Source organism: Episyrphus balteatus, chromosome 2 (assembly GCF_945859705.1).
Source record: "Episyrphus balteatus chromosome 2, idEpiBalt1.1, whole genome shotgun sequence".
NCBI classification, from domain to species: domain Eukaryota; kingdom Metazoa; phylum Arthropoda; class Insecta; order Diptera; family Syrphidae; genus Episyrphus; species Episyrphus balteatus.
This window is the reverse complement of record NC_079135.1, coordinates 84,450,669-84,471,853: the sequence shown is the minus strand read 5'-3', so window position 1 is coordinate 84,471,853 and position 21,185 is coordinate 84,450,669. Positions and strand designations below refer to the sequence as shown.

The window sequence follows — 21,185 nt, the reverse complement described above, 5'->3', positions numbered from 1 at the left end:
TTTTGCACAGCGCGTTTCTTCCCAACTACTCTGTTGTTTGTTTACTCTTTCGTCTCTCCTGTAAAATTTTGATTTTGGGAGTTACGAGGTTTTCTCATGAGACCGACGAAAGTCGAACAGAAAGGAACTAAGACGTTCACGGGTTTTTATTGCAGAAATCGTCCAATGGGTTATATTATACAATGATTGTACTTAACTCCTCTACAAAACGTCATTATCAATTCTTTGTTCTTAAGTTATCGTACTTTCCCCTCAAATGTTTATGTTTTACTTGAGCAAAACTAAAAATCCGAACAAAAGCTAGATTCAAATGGCAATATTTCCGTCAATTTTCATTTAATAGCACTCCGCGGTTTTATCTTCTCTTAAAACCTCTTAAACGATTCCGGCAATAAAAAGCCGTGAACATCTTAGTTCCTTATTAACATGTTTTTTTTTCGACATAATCAATAGCCTAAAACTTAAACCAATCGAAAAAAGTTAAACCAAACCAAAAATTTCAAACTTTTAGAAGTTTGAAATTTTTGTTTTATAGAAAAATTACAACTTTTATTTGGATAATTTTTACAACACAGTTTTAAAAAATATGGAGAGAAAAGTCGAAAATAAATTTTTGGTTTTTATAAAATTTTGTGAAAGTGTGTGTACCTACGTTTTTATGTTTCATTTTAGCTCGAGTTTTATTTGAAGCAAAATATAATTTTTTCGAATAAGTTTTTTGAATAAGGCCCAATTTATTCACACTCCATTAAATTTAAAATCGCCATTAAAAAAGAGAAATTTTAAAATTTTTATGCCATTTGACAGTTTTATAACTTTTAATAGAGCCTTTGAATTTAATGGAGAGCCAATAATTTGAGCCTAAATGACATAATTTTTAATCAAAAAAATTAATGCAAAAAATGTCTAAGTTTTGGAAATTTTAATAGATACAGTATTTTTAAGTTGAAACTTTAACTTTAATATGGTGCCGAAGAAATTCACTGCCATTGTTTAAACTTTTGAAATTCTTAAGTTTGTGAGTTTTGCAAAAACTACATGTTTTATACATCGTTAAAAAGGTCTAAATATATTTTTTTTTCAATAGATAAACAACAAAAGTAGGCTGAAAATCGATCAAACTCGAATTTTTGCAAAAACCTTACGTGAGGCTAGTTTTACAAAATATGATAGGTATGTTAATAGTTAAGATATTTCATAAGTTTCAGAATTTTAGATCTAAGGATATTTAATGACGTATAACACCTCATTCCTCATCAATGGCGTAACAACAAAATGCTGTAATGATATTGAAAGTCTGTTTAGAAAGAAAAATCAAAATGAAATATTAATATTTTATTTTTTACAAAATTAATGCTTTTCAACCATTTTTGTTAATAATAAAATAAGAAATACAAAAAAAAAAAAAATAAAAAAAAAGAATTGTTCTTAATATTTTTGAGGTTATGTAGAAAAACGATCGAATTATTCATAACATTATTTTTTTGACGTGATAACGTCTTATAAATCGATGAACAATGGCAGCTACCACAAAGAAGTGACGCCATTTTCTCCCGTTCCACTCTCGCACTTTCGCAGTGCGGCAAAAATTTAAATTCAAAATTAAAAAAAAAAAAAACTATTAGAGATACAAAAATCTTCTATAGCTTATTTGAAAGATAATAACCTAAAGCTTAATCCAAATGAAGGATTTTTAAAAATTCCGTCATTTAGTAGGGTAAACAGGGGTAAAACGGAAAGATGAAGTTTGGGTTAAAATCTAAACGCGAAGTCGCAGAGAGTTGATTTTTTTGCTATAGATAGATGAGCTATAACGTTTTGTTTGAACGTTGTACACGTGTTGGGGCTATGACAAAATGATGATTTTGGGTAGGGGAAATTTTTTTTGCAATTCTTAAGGTGCCAGGTGAAAGATGAGGGAAAAAAACACTCTGCGTTTCGAATTATATGATTTTTTGAAAAAAACCTTGTTTTTTAAGGGTATTTTTGGATAGTTTTTGATTTTTAGCTTTTTTTTGGAGCGTTTAAAAAATCTCAAACTTATAGGACATGTAGGTTTTGACCTTATGCATACATGTGCAATTGGAATCGTTTAGCGAGTTTTGACTGAATAACGGAAGAAACAAGTTTTAAAAAAACACGTTTTTTGACCGTTTTTAACCGATTTGCATAGTTTTTTATTTTTATCTTTTTTTCTTTAATAGATACAGTAATGATAGACCATGACCACGACTAAATGTGTGCGAAGTTGCAATCATTTTCGTTAACACAATTTTGAGATAACGGTAAAAAAAAATTTTAGAATTCAACAGGTAATAACTTTTGACCAAGAGCAGAAAGAAATTTTATTAAACTTTTATGAGCATCCTGATATTACCTTTCATTTGGTATATCACACATAACGGTAGACTAACTACAAGCTACACAATGTTAAATCAAGGAACTTGCGAAAAACCTCAAAACACCAGTGGAGATCTGTTGCCCCCCGAACAGCCACCAGTGTGGGAAGTACCGTAATCTCAGTCTGGAAATTCGACATGGTTGACTTTAAAAAATTCTAACTTCTCTTGTAGGCATCTTTGAAATGAGATTGATACGTCATAAGCTTTCATATGGTATATATTTTTTATAGGTTGTCAAACAAAAAAATTGATTCCATAGCCTGAGAACATAAAAATAAATGTTTTTTTTTGCTTTTTTTTAATGAAATTTGATCGAGTTCAAAAAATTCTAGCTCTTTTTGTAGATGTCTCATAGACCTGATCGATAAATATATTTTGAGCTAAGACCATAAGCTTTCAGATGGTTTAAAATTTTGTATAGGTTGTTAGGGAAAAAAAGGAATTAATGACGTGAGAAGATAAAAATTCATGTTTTTTTTGCTTTTTTTGATGAAAACGATTGTTTTAAATAAGTTATTTTTATATTTTTTGCGCATTGTAAAAATTAAAAAATGGTTTTATTCATAAAAAGAAATACTTGGCTTTTAAATTGCATAATTTTTTTTGTAAGCTTTTAAAATAAAAAAATTAATATAATGAGAAAATAAAAAAGGTATTTTTTTTTTAGCTTTTTCTTGTAAATTATGATTGTTTGAAAAAAGTTAACGCTTCAATTGAAAATTTTTAAAACTATGTTTTTTGGCCCATCCTCTTTTTTCCTTTTGTCCCCTTATCAATACCATTTATCCTTGATTTCCTCGTCACTCATTTTCAGCTTACCTAAATAATTTTTTTAGTGGTACCACATTTTTTTTATTTGTGTCCAATCCTTGGAAGTTGGGAACAATTTTGGTTTTAATAAAAATATTTGCACGTAGACCGATATAAATCCTATTTATTCACAAAACAACCATATCCTCTTCGCTCTTTCTGATTTCAAAAATTGGATTTTTTCAATGAAATCCATTTAGAAAATTGTTTGTTTGCGGAGAAAAGTTATAAAAGTAACACACAAAAGTACTCTCAAAATCTCCCAACGCCTGTTCTAAAAACATCTAATGCGATTTTATTAAAATCAATAATTTTAAAATTAGGTAAGTTTACCTAACTTACAGGATGGTACGATACGATAGCAAAAGCAAACGCAATATATTCCAGGAAAATGACATTCATTATCCATAAAATTGTTCATTGTTTTATGTGCCTAAAGGTAACTTAACCGCACTGCATAAGCTAATTACTGCTGCACGATATCTGATACCAATTGCCATTCATTTTCAAAAATGACATCATCGCGCCATTACGTCGCGTCGCCGCCGCCGCCAATAATGTTGTCGTTCTGTTGCCTGGTTTGTTGACATATTATGCCATGTTCAATTCTAATTATTTAAAACGCTTCATCAATTCAGAACGCAAAGTGCATTGACCATTTGGCTGGCTTTATTAGCTTAATCTCACATGCAAACAACAACATCCTGAAAAGTTTTATTCAATTGGGAAACCCTACTAATTTTATGACAACCACGATTTAATTTTGATTATACTCTGGGAAGTAACGTTGCATTTTTCGTAGGTTTATCAATTATTACCATGGAAATCAAAAAAATAATCTTTATTTTTTTTTTTAATTTTAACATTCTGACAAAAAAATAATTTTGCGAAAAAAGAATGTCTGATTTTCGGGTGCCCTTGAAGTATGCTTAAAGTTATTTTTGTGAGTGTGTGTAAATAATAATCAAAAAATAGTAAAATACAACAATAAAAAGCTATGTTTTAATTTGTTGTAAATAAATTAAGTAAATTGTAAGTAAAAAAAATCGCGTATACGCCACGGTGTACAAAAAATATAATTTGTAGAAAATAGAAAAAAAAAAAATTTTTTACAACTTTACTTTCAAGACTATTTGAATTTAGTCATAAAATGATTTCATTAAAGTTGAACATTAATCGTCCAACATCTAATTCATACATAGTGAAGTCGTATAGAATAAAGGAGAGGAATTAAGGAAAACAAATGTAATGGAAATTGATTAAAGGTTTACAAGTGGAAGTTAGATTTCAAAGCTTTACATGTTAAATTTATATTTTAACTGTACATATCGTCGGTCTCATAAGAACCTCGTGACTCCACTTTTTTTTTTTTTTTTTCAAAAATGACTTTTGAATGACATTCTTTAGAAAATATGTCAGCGGAGGAACCCATAAAATTTGGGGTCATTCCGAAAACTCTAAATAGACTTAAATTCAAATTTTGCACAGCGCGTTTCTTCCCAACTACTCTGTTGTTTGTTTACTCTTTCGTCTCTCCTGTAAAATTTTGATTTTGGGACCAACGATATGTATTAGTGTGGTCCTAAAAATAATTTTTTCGATTTTCGTTCGGGCCACCTCCTAAATCTGTTCCACTTATCTATAACATTAACGTTGTGAAATTTTAATTCGCTATCTTAACCGCAAGAGGGTGCTAGTAACAGTTTAATTTTTTGGTTTTATAGGTAATCTTGATTTTTTTTTTTTCATTTTTTTTGAAAAGCAAATATTTTATTTAAGTTTTCCTTGTCCTTATGAAACATGTCAAATATATTTTTTTTTTAAGCAATTTATGAATTATATCAATTCTGGACAAAATAAAGTAGATTGCTTGAAAGTGACATATTTGTTTTCCTAGAAAAGTGTTTGAAATGCACCAGGATGAAATCTACTAAGAATTTTAAAATTAAAATAACAAAACATTTTGTGTGATTATTTGTCAGCAGTTTAATACTGGATATTTTAAAGTATAAATTTTAATCTCTCTTCTCTTCAAATAGGATTAAATGGATCTATAATAGTTTTAAATGAAATTAGCTGTTTTTCATCGTTTTGATCTTAAAATTTAAAAGGACATAGACAAGCAACGACAAATGTAGACAAATTCTGAGAATTTCTTTTGATGTTTTTACATCCTAATACATAGTCATATTTGATTTAAACCCCAATTAAGATTTTTTGTTTGAACGGAAAACTTTTCGTTTTATTTCTAAGTAAAAAACAAAAAAAAAAAAACATTGAAAAATTGATATTGAATGTTATTTTTTTAATTAAGGGTTTATGTTATCAGTTATACCATAAGTTATATCTCATACCACTTGTCGCCACTTGACTACAGATCCATAAAACACTCTTGGCCCTATTTATGAGGAGAGGAAATGAAACAATTTCCTACTAACTTGTCGCAATCATCATTCATTTATAATAGCGGAATAATTTATCTTCCCGTTTTCGGAAGATGTTTTTTTAATTTTGGGATAACTGTCAAGGATTAATATATGGTAGTCAGTTGTACGTATGGCCTTGTAAGAAAGTTATAGTCACGTTGTGGTCGCAAGCTATAAATAACATTTCGATTGCAAATAATTCAGCAACCAGACCTCCAAGGAAGTTCTGGTTTTCAGTTAAGGAGACCTTTCGTTTGATGTTTCACTTGAAAGATTTTGAGGAAATTTTTTAAAATGCCTTTTTTTGGGCAAGGGGTAAATAATTGTATTGTATTGTAACGTTTTATTCCGGGTTCACAATAAAACTTATTTAATTTCCACTTATATTTCCGTTCAAATAAGAACACACTTTATTTCAACTCAATTTACTTTTATTATTCGCTCAAACAAACACACTTTTAAATCACTTTATTTACTACTAACAATTCGCAACACTTTATTTCACTTTGTACTGTACTCTTTCACTTTCAAGATTAAACTGTATCCGGTCGGTGTTTACGCTGCCCTTTTATACCGGAATTTCGAGATTCGAGAATGTCTTCGAAGGTTCTCGTCTTTGCTTCTCGAAACTTCCTTTCCAAGAGGGGGCGCTTCATACTTCCAGTCTAGTTGGATATTTTGGGATGTGTTCAGAGGGTAGGTAGTTTCTTGATTATTAAAGGTCCGTTCACATTTTTACCTTTGCAGTAGTAGGTAGTGTGTTCAGACTTTTATCTTAAAAGTAGTTCAGTAATTCATCGTTACAGTATTTATTTCGAAAAAAAAAAATAAATTTTCTAACCTAAACGGTAAACCAAATCTTGTTTCGAGACTTGTTTCGATAATACTTTCTACTGAACAATTCGGCAACCAAATCTCCAAGAAACTTTTGGTTTTCAGTTATGAATAAGGCTTAGAAATGCCTTTCTTTTGATGTATCGCTCGATAGATTTGGAAGATATTTTTGAAAGTGCCTATTTTTTGGGCAAGGGGTTAACCTTGACTTTTTCTCGAAAATCTGAAAAAAATAGATTTGTTATTTTTGTGCCTTAATAGATAGGCCTGCTCATTGTGAACTCATATCTGTAAACCAAAACTTGTTTCGAGACCTTGATCCGAAAATATTTGCTTCGGAATGTAAAAAAAAAATATTTCAATTGCAAATAATTTAGCAACCATACGTGCAGGAAACTTTTGGTTTTCAGTTATGAATAAGGCTTAGAAATGCCTTTCTTTTGATGTATCGCTCGATAGATTTGGAAGATATTTTTGAAAGTGCCTATTTTTTGGGCAAGGGGTTAACCTTGATTTTTTCTCGAAAACCTAAAAAAAAAAAATTTTTAATTTTTTTCTGAAATTAATTTTGGTTTACAGATTGCAAACTCATATCTGTAAACCAAAACTTGTTTCGAGACCTTGATCCGAAAATATTTGCTTCGGAATGTAAAAAAAAATAAAAGAATGCAAGAAACTTTTGGTTTTCAGTTATGAATAAGGCTTAAAAATGCCTTTCTTTTGATGTATCGCTCGATAGATTTGGAAGATATTTTTGAAAATGCCTATTTTTTGGGCAAGGGTTTATTTTTGGGAATATTTTTTAAAATGCCTATTTTTTGGTCAAGGGGTTAACCTTGACTTTTTCTCGAAAAAAAATAGGCCTGCTCATTACAAACTCATATCTGTAAACCAAAACTTGTTTCGAGACCTTGATCCGCTTCCAAATAAAAAAAAATCATTAATGTCCTATTCAAAGAAATCCACCAAAAGAAATATTATGAAAATCCGCCTTGTTGTTCAACAGTTTTTTTAATCTACCAAAAAGATTTCATTCTTCAAAATGTAAACGGTTATGTTCTTAGAGTAAAAGACTGTTCATAAATAGGGCAAGATTTTTTTACATGATGGATAGTATCTTTGATTTTAAATAAAATCTTGTTATTAAACAAAAAAATGTGTAACTAAAAATCATTATATCATTTTGATGAAGAATGTTTTATTGTTCACTATGAAATGTGTATGGGCCACTACCGCACAGAATTTTTTTTTCTCATTACCTACTACTCGCCTTTATGTAGGTAATCTACAACATTAATGTGCACTGAACTTTGCCATTCAATTTTTCGTTCAGTTTTGATTTGATATCAAATTGTGGTTATCGTTCCAATCCCAAATTATACCACGTAACCATGCTGCATTTGACATGGCTTACAAACTTCCTTTTCAACCTAGACTGCCAACCTGATAAGACCTCTGAAAATTGATCGCATACGCCAAAAGAAGAGATCAATTATTTAGGAAGTGAAAATTGTGCAAAACGAATATTATTGAGATAAAAAGTAGTATTTAAAGTTACTTTATTTTTTTTGTTATCATTGGTCCAATTAATTAAATTATTGGAAATAATTAAGAATAAAATACGCGTCCGTAAGTCCGTCTGTGTCCTAAGCTTTGCTAGGAAAGCGCCTCAAAACTCTGATTCTGGGAGAATCAGGAGTGAACAATTTAATTTCGTAACCACGAAGTTACGCATAGAAATTATAAAGGGTTTTTAAAAGGTAATTGGTCAAACGAAGTTTGTGCTTTCACAACGTGACATTTTTGTTTTATTTTTTTTTTTTAAGCCAGGAATACTTTTTGTTAGCCTATACAAGTCCGTCTGTGTCTTGGCCCGTGGCCACCACACACCGGCTTTGCTTGGGGCTACACAAAAACGCCAAAACCGCCAATCAAAAACCAACCTAAATCCAGTCACAAAGTCAGGAAGATTCTGTAGGAAACTAATCCTAATAGGATACCTCTATAATATTATATATACATATATATAGAATTATATATATAGGAGATCCCCACGTGTTTTTGAAGTTGCAAAAAAATTGCATTAAATCTCAAAAGGTAATAATCTGGATAAGAATGTTTTTTTTTTTTTCAATATGCGAATGTTATTTTTTTTTGTGCTTTAGGAGCGTATATAGTTGTTTTGCATTCGATACTCAAGTTCATAAAAACCACCTGCTGGCTGGTGCCTTCGAACTTGCCATCGAAGCACGTGTGACGTCATCGACGCACATTGGGGCAGCCAGCAACATAAAGAAACCGAGCATAGCAGCTTAAAAGGGGATCGGAGCTTCAACCCATCCATATATTTTTTGGGGTATCGTACCTCAATGCACGTCTGAAGCCGCTGTACACATTTGAAATTTGAATGCGTGCACTATAAAATCTATAAGTACCCACTACATACATATATGTGCCTAGAAGACATATATATGCATAAAATATACGTACCTACCTGCTGGGTATATATATACTTACCTAAAACCTACGTAAGATAACGAGCAATTGGCTCCTAACCTCACCTAACCATCATCATCAACATCCATCAACCAAGGTCATCGAAGTCCAGAGACCGACTGACCATCAGATATAGTTTTTAAGAAAAACTCAATTTTTTTTTATTTTTGACATATCTAATGAAAGCTCTCTCGTCGTCGTTATTCACTCAAAAGTTAAGTATAAATGCCAACTCAATTATTGATCACATAAACATGCATAAGCATATGCTATAAACATAATTTCTCTTTTTAAATTTAGCAAAAATCGTAATATAAGAGTTTAGAAAGAAACTCCAAAACTACATCTTACCACCACCAAGTTGTGCGCACCGCTTCGCTGGAGGAGAGATTCGGGTGAGTCCTAACCAATTAGTTATGAAAGCTTTTTTTTGTTGATAACATATATGAATGCTATTGATCATTACATGAGACCATAAATTAATAAAGGTCAGTTATGTGACATTTTTTTTTTAACCTAAAGTTTAAAGAGTCGAAATATTAACGAATGAGTGCATTGGAGTATTTTTTTTTTTTTTTTACAAGCTTAATGCTAAACATATAAACCATGAGAGAGTGATAACGATGATACCTAACTTTGTCTCTTTGCTTTAATGATATTTATTTAATGAAATTAACGTAAAACTATCATGAGAGCAGAATTTTACAGAAGGTCAATGAACCTTACATAGTACAAATGAGCTTTTCAATTTAACTTTCTATTTTACTTTTTTTTAATATCTTTTTTTTTTTTTTGAATGATTTCGGAAAAACTATAAATCCTTTTTATGAAATAATTGAGATTGAGTTAAATGAATTACAAATATTTATAAGATCATAAAAGAACCTTTATAAAATATTTTTGTTTAAATTTACCTTTATTGAATAAACTAAAATTATGATAGATTTACTATGATATATTGCGTATTAATGACATACATAATGTCGTGTAAATAAATTTTTTGAAAGTAAGCCTAGGAAAGGGGAATGCTTAAGGATAGTATAGACGGTGGAGAAATGAGTAGTCAGGGTTAAATTTAATCGGACTTCAAATTAGGGGTTATTGTAATAAAATGTTGAGTGGCGCAATAACCATGGGGTTTTCGCCTAGTGTGAAAACCAATGGGAGGGTCACACTCAGGAGCTAGGACCATCTATTTGCTCCCAAAAGATAAAGACAGTTGGTTAGTTTTGGTAATAATAAGCAAGGTATTTTCAGTTAGTTATATTTTAGGCACGTTTAAAGTAAACGGCAGTCCAGTATGGCGGACAACCTAGTCCATATTCTTTGAGGGACTTTGAGGATCCTGTGGTTCAGAGGAAACCTAGGAAGTTAGGTTAACATCGCTTTTTATGGACTAGGAACAGCATTACCGTTACAAATGAACAAAACAATTACAATAAAAAAAAAACTCTTGTATCTATCCATCTACAAAAAAAAAAATATAAAACTAGCGCCTCGCGTTCCTAACCCTGAATTGTGGATAAAATTGTAGTCCTCTATTAATACTTTATTATCTATAAACATTACACAATGAAGGTCGGTATTTATTTTTAAAACACTATTATCTACTCATTTAAAAAATCACATGTATAGGTTCATGTTAACCATAATTTGTAATGAAATCTGAAACTGAATATTTATGTCACCACAATAACTCATTCGAGCCTACAGTTTGGTATATCCTTAATTACAATTGCATGGTATTTCGCAATATTGCGTGCTAACATATTCTCATTGGTTACACATACATATGCAACATGCAATGTGTTATGCGTCATAATTATACCATTTGTTTCAAATAATCGTGTGAAATCTGCTAATCCATCTGCTTCAAAACTTTGTTCACAAACTTACACACACATCAAACTCATATATATGCTTTTGTTCATTTATGTGTCATGCCTTATTCCTTTATTTATTCAAAATACCGTTCACCGCACAGATCCAACAAATCAATTCGGCTAAAGCATATACAACCATGTTAGCGGTGATTATGTGGTTTTGATTTATTGTGCAAGTAATTTTCCGCAGATCTGATTTTGATGTGCGAATTAGATGATTGATGATAATCTACAGATTCAAGCGTATAGAGAATTTATTCAAATTTTTCTTTTCTCTGTCAAGAAAACACATGGATTTTGTCCAGAACTCTTTTTGTTTCCCACCTATCTCCTCAAAAGTTCTTGAAACGAGTGCTATCTTAGTCAAGTCCGATAATAAATTCGAAATTTATTTTTATTATTCTCATAAACAAAGAAGAAAAAAAAATTATTACAAAGTGGAAAAAAAGTATCTAAAGTTATATTTATCGTTTATGTTGAGCGTTTGTGTGAAAATCTGTGAAATCTCTCATATTCAAGGACTTAAGGATCTGGAGAAAAAAGTTTATCGTGCTTTTTTCACACATTAAGTTTCACCCTTTTAAGATTTTTTGGTGTTGATTTTTTCTCAAGTAGGTATATATTCTAAAGTGTTCATTGATCTCTTGAGACTGAACCTCTTATTTTTTATTTTTTTTTGAAGTACCCACCGTAGTTAGTTGATGCCTATCTGCATTAAATATATTGACCTCTTGAGAGGTTAAGGTTGTTAACTTTTAAAATGTCTGAAATCTGAGTAATGTGCTATGTGAGATTTTAACAATGAAAATATAGATTGGGGATATATTCTGAATGATATTTAATTTAATCATTATTGTAATAAAAAAACCACTCAACATAATCCTCTTTGTTGTTTTTACTACATAAAAAAAAAAAACAAAAATTAATTCAAAGTATGTATCACGATGAAATTTCATTATGGTTCATTATAAAAAAAAACTTCCTACAAATTTGAAAGGACAAAAAGAATATAAAATACTGAAACCTTCGGAATACACTCCCACTGTGTTTAAAATATTAAGGTTGTCATAATCTATTGAGTGAGTGCTGATTATAAAAAAAATATACATAACTGGGTCGTATAAACTTGCTCTTGTAGTTCAAAGTGCCTTTATATTAGTTTATCAACAACGATTCGCCTTACAAATCGTCTTAATATAAATTTTCATGATAATAGGTTTTTAAGAAATAACCAAAAAATCATCTCTACCAAGTTTCAAGTTAATCCATCCATCCGTTTAGGCCCTAGCTCGATGTGCAGATGGCACAGACCTACGACGGAGGCCATAATAACGAAAACTAGTGATGGCAACTATCGAATGATTTGAACTATTGATAGTTAGTAACTGAATGATTTGAACTAACGAATAGTTCATTCATTCATTTATTCATTCGATTAAAAACTATCGAATAAAAAAACTATTCGAATGAAAAAACTATTGTATAAAAAAAACTATTTGAATGGTCTAAAAAGCATGAGAAAGTATTAAAAGTTTAAACTTCCATCAAAAAGTGATTTTACAAAGTTAAAAAAAAATCTAATGTCGATCTTTCAAGATTGGTCCTGATTAAGAGGTAGTTTGAGTGGTTAAGTGTCCCACACTACTTGGTGTCGAATACTGCCAAGTGGCTTTTGAAGATTTCCTCCTGTCAAAAGTAAAAAAAAAAATGAAAAAAAACTATCGTTTATGAAAACTATTCGAATGAAAAAGCTATCGTTTAAGAAAACTATTCGAATGAGAAAACTATTGTTTATGAAAACTATTCGAATGAAAAAGCTATCGTTTAAGAAAACTATTCGAATGAAAAAAACTATCGTTTAAGAAAACTATTCGAATGAAAAAGCTATCGTTTCAGAAAACTATTCGAATGAGAAAACTATTGTTTATGAACACTATTCGAATGAAAAAGCTATCGTTTAAGAAAACTATTCGAATGAAAAAACTATCGTTTAAGAAAACTATTCAAATGAGAAAACTATCGAATAAGAAACTATCGAATGAAAAACCTATTCGAATGAAAATAGTAACTAAATGAATGAGTGAATAATTTCAAACTATCGAATGAATGAATATTTTACAACTATCGATAGTTTGATAGTTTTTATTCGATAGTTCTCATCACTAACGAAAACCATTTTTTTGGTTTTAATTAAAACTTCGAAATTTTTGCTGGCACGAAACAATTTTTTTTTTCAAAATTTTATTTTTGACTTACATTATATTAAAACTGTATAAAAAATTTTGATAAAATTGGATTAGTTGCTTTAGAGAAACTCAGAACTTAATAAATAATGACTTTGGAAAAATCTTTTTTGTAAAAAGACAGATCTTGGCCAAAAACTCACGCAGGAATTTGATTTAATGTTAAAATTGGTGCATCACAGGTATCGTAGATAAAGTTAAAATTAAAAATTAATTTAAAAAAATCCTCTGTACAATCTTCAAAAGTTTCTACATACCAAGTTTGAAGAGAATCAATCAATCTTCGAGTCACACTGGAGTTCTTGGTTTAATTCCTATCGGTGACATTTTTTTTTTTAATTTTCAAAAACTTAAAAAAAAAACTTAAATAGTTTATTTCTTCACAATTAATCATAATTAAGGCCATGTTTGTGTTAATTTGGAACATAATTTAGTTCGAAGCTCACTATTTCAATTAAAATAGAACAGAACTGAGCCACAGTTATATTTGATATGATAACGTTCATTAGACAAGTAAAAAATCATTATGAAAATCCGTTACCGTTGATGGTAATTACTGATTACATGTGAAAATTTACTAAAAAAAAAACTTATAAACGAAATTGACGGGAAATGAGATACCTATTTAATTAAAAAAAAAACCCCTCATTTTCGACTATTAGATAATATTGATATATTCTGAACTAGAATATTATAAATTTTATAACATTAGATTTATGCTCATAAAAAATCAAATTAAAAGATTCAGCATATTATATCAATATAATACTTTTTCATTAAATAATATCCCATATACGCTTAATACGATACATATTTTATAGACTGGTTTCCTAATAAAACAAAAACAGTTTATATAATCTAGTTAGTCTCAATGAATTTAATTTGATATCAACACCCACTTTTTTCCTACCACATTTATGTATCTATATCAATTTCATACATAACTTTAATCTGTTCAAATAAACTCGCTAGGGAAATAAAAATAACAAATTGGAAATTTGATTTAATTTATCTACGTATATCCGAGTATGTATAGTCTAGGTATTGGATATTTTTCTATAGGTACAATTTTTCAACTATTGCTCTAGTATTCTCCCCACAAATTAACAATCAATGAAAGGATTTTGTTTTTTTTTTTCAAAAACGTTTTCATTGATTGTATTTTAAAGAGATTTGTGTGTTCCAATTGTTTTTAAATTTTCCTTTCGAACAATTTGTTTTGCTTCAATAAATAATTTATGTTATGGCAGTCTGATAGTGTTGTTGAAAGAGAGATAAATGTTTTATTAAAATGTCAAAGGAAAAATATTTGCAGCGTTTATTAGGTTAAACAATGGCATAAATTAAATTTTGAAAAAAGAACTCTGAAAATGGCATTTAAATTTTTGTTAAATTATTGTATTCAAAAAAAAAAATAGTTAAAAAATATTTGTGCTGAATTAAATTGTTTGATCAAATCGAAATAAGTCTATAACTCATAAAGGTTATAAATTCATGCCGTAGAGTTTCCCATATAAAATAAATAGATATCGTAGTGGCAATGACGAAAAATCGATAAATTTTTGATTTCCTTTAATACTCTTCTGATTCTTTGAAGTCATGCTTTCTTTGTGTATTTCAGTATAAATGCATCTTTTAAGGAAAGCATGTATATTGCGCGAAAATGGTCCATAATAACTTCTGTTATTGAAAGGTATTTTTCCTGTCTATTTGTATGTTCACTGTGGCGTATACGTACTTTTTCTTATATGTATTTGTATTTATTTGAAAATATTCAAAATAATACTTGACGTACGAATGTAAGAAAAAAAAAAAAACTTAATCGGTTTTAAGTGGACTGAAAAATTAGTTGCTGCCATTGTCAGGTACTTATGCTTTAAAGCTCTTCAATGCACTTGTTTTAAAATGAAATATGAAGCTCTTGAATGCCATAAATTTCTTAAAACATAAATCTTACGCTTAGATATTATAACTAAAATAAAATTTTTATTAGAAATTTTGAAATTTTTGCGATATCCACTTATGAGCAAAAGTATGGAATCAATCGCTTTTACCTTTTAAATCAAACAATTTTCATGGTTACAGTTCTCTCTGAAGTAGTACTCTGGAGTATTTTCAATTTCTTTTAATAGCTTAAACCTAAAACTTTAACCTGAAAAGGCAATATAAGCCATAAATATCGATTTGTGTTTTTTTTAAAGTTTTATCTACAGTCGACTAGGATTTTTCTATGGGATTGTCACATTAGTCACCTGCGGCTTACGTTCACACGAGTCGAAAAGCTTCGCCGCACGGAAAAAATCGACTCATGAAAAGTCGGCATAACGTTCTTACGGGAAGTTAGTACTGCCATGACAAAATGACCAGCGCCTAGCCAAGACTCAAACCCTATTGAGCATTTATGAGAGAGAGCTTAAGGTAGCTTAAGGTTAGACCCAAAAATCAATATATCAATAAAACGACAGAAATGAAAATTTAAACTGCAGTTAATTGGTAGATGAAAAGAAAAAAAAATCCTCCAAGAAAGCTCACCAAATTCTTACCGAAAAATTCAATTTCACTAAGTTTTTTTATTAAAAATGTTTCATTTTTTATGATTATCACGAATTTGTAATTATGGCATAAGACTTGATTTGAAGTTTATCTCAACTTAAAGGGTGATTCAATCATTTATAAAAAGATCGATCGAACAATTGTGGGCCCAAATGGCTGCCTTCTGGAACACCTGAGTACACTATTATAGGATTAAAAACCAAGTCACCTATTTTCACTAATTGCTTCCTACTAAGTGGATAAGACATAAACCATTTTAGTAAAGTTCCGTCAAAAATGTAAAATTTTAAACTAAATTAAAATTCGTTGATTGACATTACTGCAAAAAAAACATTAAATTCTTTTTTTTTTTAAATAAAACAAAATCTGAAATCAAATTGCCCTCCAAAACAAGTATGCAGTTTTGATTGATATATTAAGGTGCATTTTTAGAAAAAAAATTTCAAAATCGTTAGAGCTGTTTTTTAAAAAACTATTTTTTTTATAAATATTTTTTTTAAATAAAACTGGTGTCCCATTTTGTAGAAATCACTAATCAACATCTAAAAACAAAATTTCGAAAAAAAAACAATGTCCCGTTTTCGAAAATTTTATTTTTCAAACAAAAATTTTCAAATTTTTTTTTTTAATCTAAAAATTATTTTTTTCGAAATTTTATTTTTGGCTTATATTTGAGTTATATAAGTGCTTCTCACAAAAAGTTTCGTTGAAATCGAATAAGCCGTTTCGGAAAATATCTGATTTAAAAAATTTTTTTCATTAGAAGATAGACCTTGTCTTAAAACTTACATTTGAATTTTTTAAACAAAATCGTTGGAGCCGTTTTTGAGCAATTTCAACTTTACTAAAATCGGTATATGACAAGTACCGTTATTTTTTGTCCAAAAAAATTAATTCCAAAAATCCCTGTGGATAGTATCTAAAAAATGCTACATACCTACCAGGTTTGAAGTCAATCGGTCTATCCGTTTAGGCTGTAGCTTCTTATACATACAGACAGACGGACTTCCGGGACCTACTTTTTTGGCTTTCTCTACCATCGTAATATCATGGAAAATGTTATCTCAACTTTTTTTTTAGTACGAATGCATAACTTGATATATTGTACCTACATATATCGCAAGGTAAAAAAATTGGCATCTACAAAGAGCTTCTAAGTCCCGTTGCACAATTACATTTTTGACGCAAGACAGAGGCATTTGATTCTTCCGGAATCCAACACAATTTCTGTGATGCTGTGTCAATATATCAATAAACGTAAATACTACAGTGACGCCACTGTGGCAGAAAAGACTTGCCGGTTCCGAAAACACCACTGCGTCACCGCACTTATGTATGATTTCTGTAGAATCAAATGGATGCGTCAACAAAACGCATGTGTGCACCGGGCCGTAGAAGCTGTTTGTAGGTGCCACTTTTTTCACAGTGGCATACAAGTTTAAATAAGGCATGGCACGTAGAATTTGACAGAGATTGCAGAAATTGCGAAGATCTAATCTCTTAATCTTCTATGAAATTCTGATAATTTAGTAATAAATTAAATTCACGCCTAGTTTCATGAATAACCATTGCTCATTACTTAAACCTTGCAGCTTTATAAATAAGTTTGTCCTTCTTTTTTTTTTTGAGTACCAAAGTTTTATCGAAAGAACTTTATTTGAAGATTCTCTCACATAAATCTTTCACTTAAAAAGACCAAACTTTCCCCAAAAAAGAGGTTAAGTGAAAGTATTCTCAATGTGTATAACCCAGCCTATACGCCTTCATCTACTGTGTACAAATATGTACGCAATCTTCATTCATAAAAGAAAAAAGTAAAAATACATCTCCAACAACAACAACTTACCTAAACTCAAGTCATAAGCACAAATATAGTCGGATGTAGTAAATTGATATGTTAAAGCTGTCTTGCCTACACCGGAAGCCCCCAACATTGCTATTTTATAGGCAGGAATTTGACTTTTTCCTTGTATGTCTTTTTTGTCCTGTTCCAATATAATATCACCAGATGTCCTTGAAGCATTGCTGGTTGATATATAAATAAAAGAAAATACATAAAAGAGAAACGAAAAGATAAATTGGTATAAGTAAAGGAGGGTTTATTAGGCTAATTGTCATGAATTAAACATAAAATATATGCATTAGGGTGCGTCAAAAAAAAAAATCGAAATTCGTTTTTTCGATTTTGTACTCTGAAAAATCGATTGCTAGACACCTCTAGAATATACACCAAATATGAGCTCTTTATATTAATTTGAAGGTCCTACGCTTCGCAATTTTCCATTTTTACATAAAGCTTCTACTACAAAAAAGTCATTTTTTTATTAATTGACTTTTTAGCAAATTTTTTTTAACATATTCTTGTAAAAAATTCAATTGCATCAAATTGATTGATTTAACCGTTTTGAAGATATTCGTATCCAAACCAGTGCCCACTTATTTCAATACTTTTCTTATGCATTGCGATTTGGATACGTATATCTTCAAAACGGTTAAATCAATCAATTTGATGCAATTGAATTTTTTATATAACGTTTAAGCCCCTACAAGAATACATCTTGTTAATTGAATAATGAAGTTTTAGTAATAGTGGAGTAACTAAAGCTCAAAAATTGGCAATATTAGGGAACCCGGCCGAACAGCTTAGATTTTGATGATCTTTTTTTCAAACGTCGGTAATTAAAAATACTTTAAAGTTTATAGATTAAAAATTGCCGGTGTTGCCGTTTTGATTTTTTAAATTTAATTGAAGATTTTTGTGAACAAAAACTAATTTTTTTCAAAAATTTTTCTTAAATTTCATAAATTAATTGATGCCAAAAGATTTTCTAGGAAATTCAAGGAAAAAAAAAATATATGGGAGTGAGGGACAGTCTTCCATAGTTCAAGCGATAGATGCAATTTTCTTATTAATTGACTTCAAACACAAAAAAAATATTTGAACACAACGGCAACACCTACAATATTCAAATATACATTTTTTAAAAGCTAGAAGCTTAGTCATATATGTAAAATTAAAATTAAGTTAATTGAATGAACGGCTTTTGAAAAAATGGTAATTGAACTCAGATTTTTGAAAAAAAAAAAAAAATTATTGATAAAATTTTAACATGTCGTTTTTTAAACTTGGTCGTAATATAAAATGCATTTATTTTCAAATTTTTTTGGCCGCATTTATTATGATTTCAAATTATAAAAGGAAATGTCAATAATGTATTACGGTTTATGAAAAAAATTAAAAAGTATTTCATTTTCTAAGAACTTTTTTTAATAAAAGTTTTGAAAAAAAATGTAACTTATTTTTTTTTAAAGTTCAACATCTAAACATAAAATTATTTTTTATTCATTTAATAACCCTTACTGTTGAAAGTTAAATAGCAAAAATTTAAAGTTCCTATTTACCACAGTCTTTGAGAAAATTAATTATTTCAATGCAAAAATTCAGTTTTAATAAAAAAAAAAACCATTGAAATTGAAGTAATTTTTCATTTTTTTTTTTGAAGTGAAAACTTCTTTAGTATCGTAGTGATTTGAAACAAGATGAAACGAAAACGCGACACGACTTCAACTTCTTATAACTTTTTTGTTTTAATAGATAGATAAATAAAATTTGTACTGTAGATAGGTAATTAAATAAATTATAATTGTACAAAATTTCAATTAATTTCATATTCAAAATTCGGAGATAACGGTAAAAAGATGTTCTTTTCCAACACACGTTATATCTTTTGATCTAGTGCACATACAAATTTGGTTTAACTTTAATACGCATGCTGATAACATAACCTTTTATTTGATATATCACACATAACGTTACGTGCTCTACAAGTTACACAATCTTAAATTGAAAAAAATTTAAAAATACCTCAAAACACCTGTGGAGATCTGTTGGCGATGACCAGCTACCAGTGCAGGAAGTACCGTAATCTCAGTCTGGAAATTCGACATGGTTGACTTTAAAAAATTCTAACTTCTCTTGTAGACATCTTTGAAATAAGAATTATGCATCATTATACAAGGTGAAACAATTAGACCAGTGCCGATGCCTTCAAAAACATTAAAAAGTACAAAAAAATCATAGTAGGATGAAACCCATTGGAAAAGGAGGGGAATATGATAAGAATGAAAGGAAAAATAAATTACGGGCAAGCCGAGTTCGGGAAGTGGGTGGGTTGAGTTTTTAGTGGTAAGAAATGGTATATCTCGATTTCCGGCAAAACTACAAATCCTATAGAAAAAAGTTGTATGGCAAAGTTGTAGGTAATAAAAAGGTCTACAACTTTTGTATCAACAATTTTTTCACATAACCTCAAAATTTATGTGAAAAATTCAAAAAACCGAGTTTTTGGTTTTTTATTTTTATCTTTTTCAAAAACAAAAATTTTTCTACGAAATTTGGTGAAAACTTACCTTATTATGTCTCAAATACACTGTAATTTATTTGATTTAAAATATTAATTTGTTCACCTTATTTTGACTTAATACCAAAAAAACACCCTAATTTTCAATCGAAAATTCACGTGTCAAAATATCAGCTATTTTCAAAAAGTCGGTGGACATTTCGTTCGTTAAAATGTCTATTTTCTGATGGTGTAAAAAAAATTGTACATTAGTATACTATAGAACATGTTCTAGTAAAATTCAAAAAATGAAAAAAGGTTGAATTCGAAAAAAATTTTTTATCATTGTTTACAATTTTGGCCTATTTATTCAAATTTACAATTTAATTACTCAAAAAACGTAAGATTTCATGTAACATTGATTAATCTTACGTTTTGTGAGTAATTAAAGTGTAAATTTGAATAAATAGGCCAAAATTGTAAACAATGATAAAAATTTTTTTTCGAATTCAAGCTTTTTTCATTTTTTGAATTTTACTAGAACATGTTCTATAGTATACTAATGTACAATTTTTTTTTACACCATCAGAAAATAGACATTTTAACGAACGAAATGCCCACCGACTTTTTGAAAAAAGCTGATATTTTGACACGTGAATTTTCGATTGAAAATTAGGGTGTTTTTTTGGTATTACGTCAAAATAAGGTGAACAAATTAATATTTTAAATCAAATAAATTACAGTGTATTTGGAACATAATAAGGTAAGTTTTCACCAAATTTCGTAGAAAAATTTTTGTTTTTGAAAAAGATAAAAATAAAAAACCAAAAACTCGGTTTTTTGAATTTTTCACATAAATTTTGAGGTTATGTGAAAAAATTGTTGATACAAAAGTTGTAGACCTTTTTATAACCTACAACTTTGCCATACAACTTTTTTCTATAGGATTTGTAGTTTTGCCGGAAATCGAGATATACCATTTTTTACCACTAAAAACTCAACCCACCCACTTCCCGAACTCGGCTCGCCCGTAATTTATTTTTCCTTTAATTTTCATCATATTCACCTCCTTTTCCAATGGGTTTCATTCTACTATGATTTTTTTTGGTTTCAAAAATTATCGACCCTGGTCTAAATAAGCTTTCACATGGTATACAATTTTTTATAGGTTGTCAAACAAAAAAATTGATTTAATAGC

General features: G+C 29.3%; 1 protein-coding gene across 2 annotated transcripts in view; it reads right to left on the bottom strand.

Annotated features, from left to right (window-relative positions):
* The window catches only part of LOC129911006 (uncharacterized protein DDB_G0283357), a 171,932-nt gene that overhangs the window by 2,509 nt on the left and 148,238 nt on the right, over positions 1 to 21,185 (bottom strand). For both annotated transcript variants that reach the window (XM_055988647.1, XM_055988646.1), the window contains exon 9: positions 17,494 to 17,672. In XM_055988647.1, coding sequence (XP_055844622.1) covers positions 17,494 to 17,672 — 179 coding nt within the window. The remainder of the gene's footprint in view (positions 1 to 17,493; positions 17,673 to 21,185) is intronic.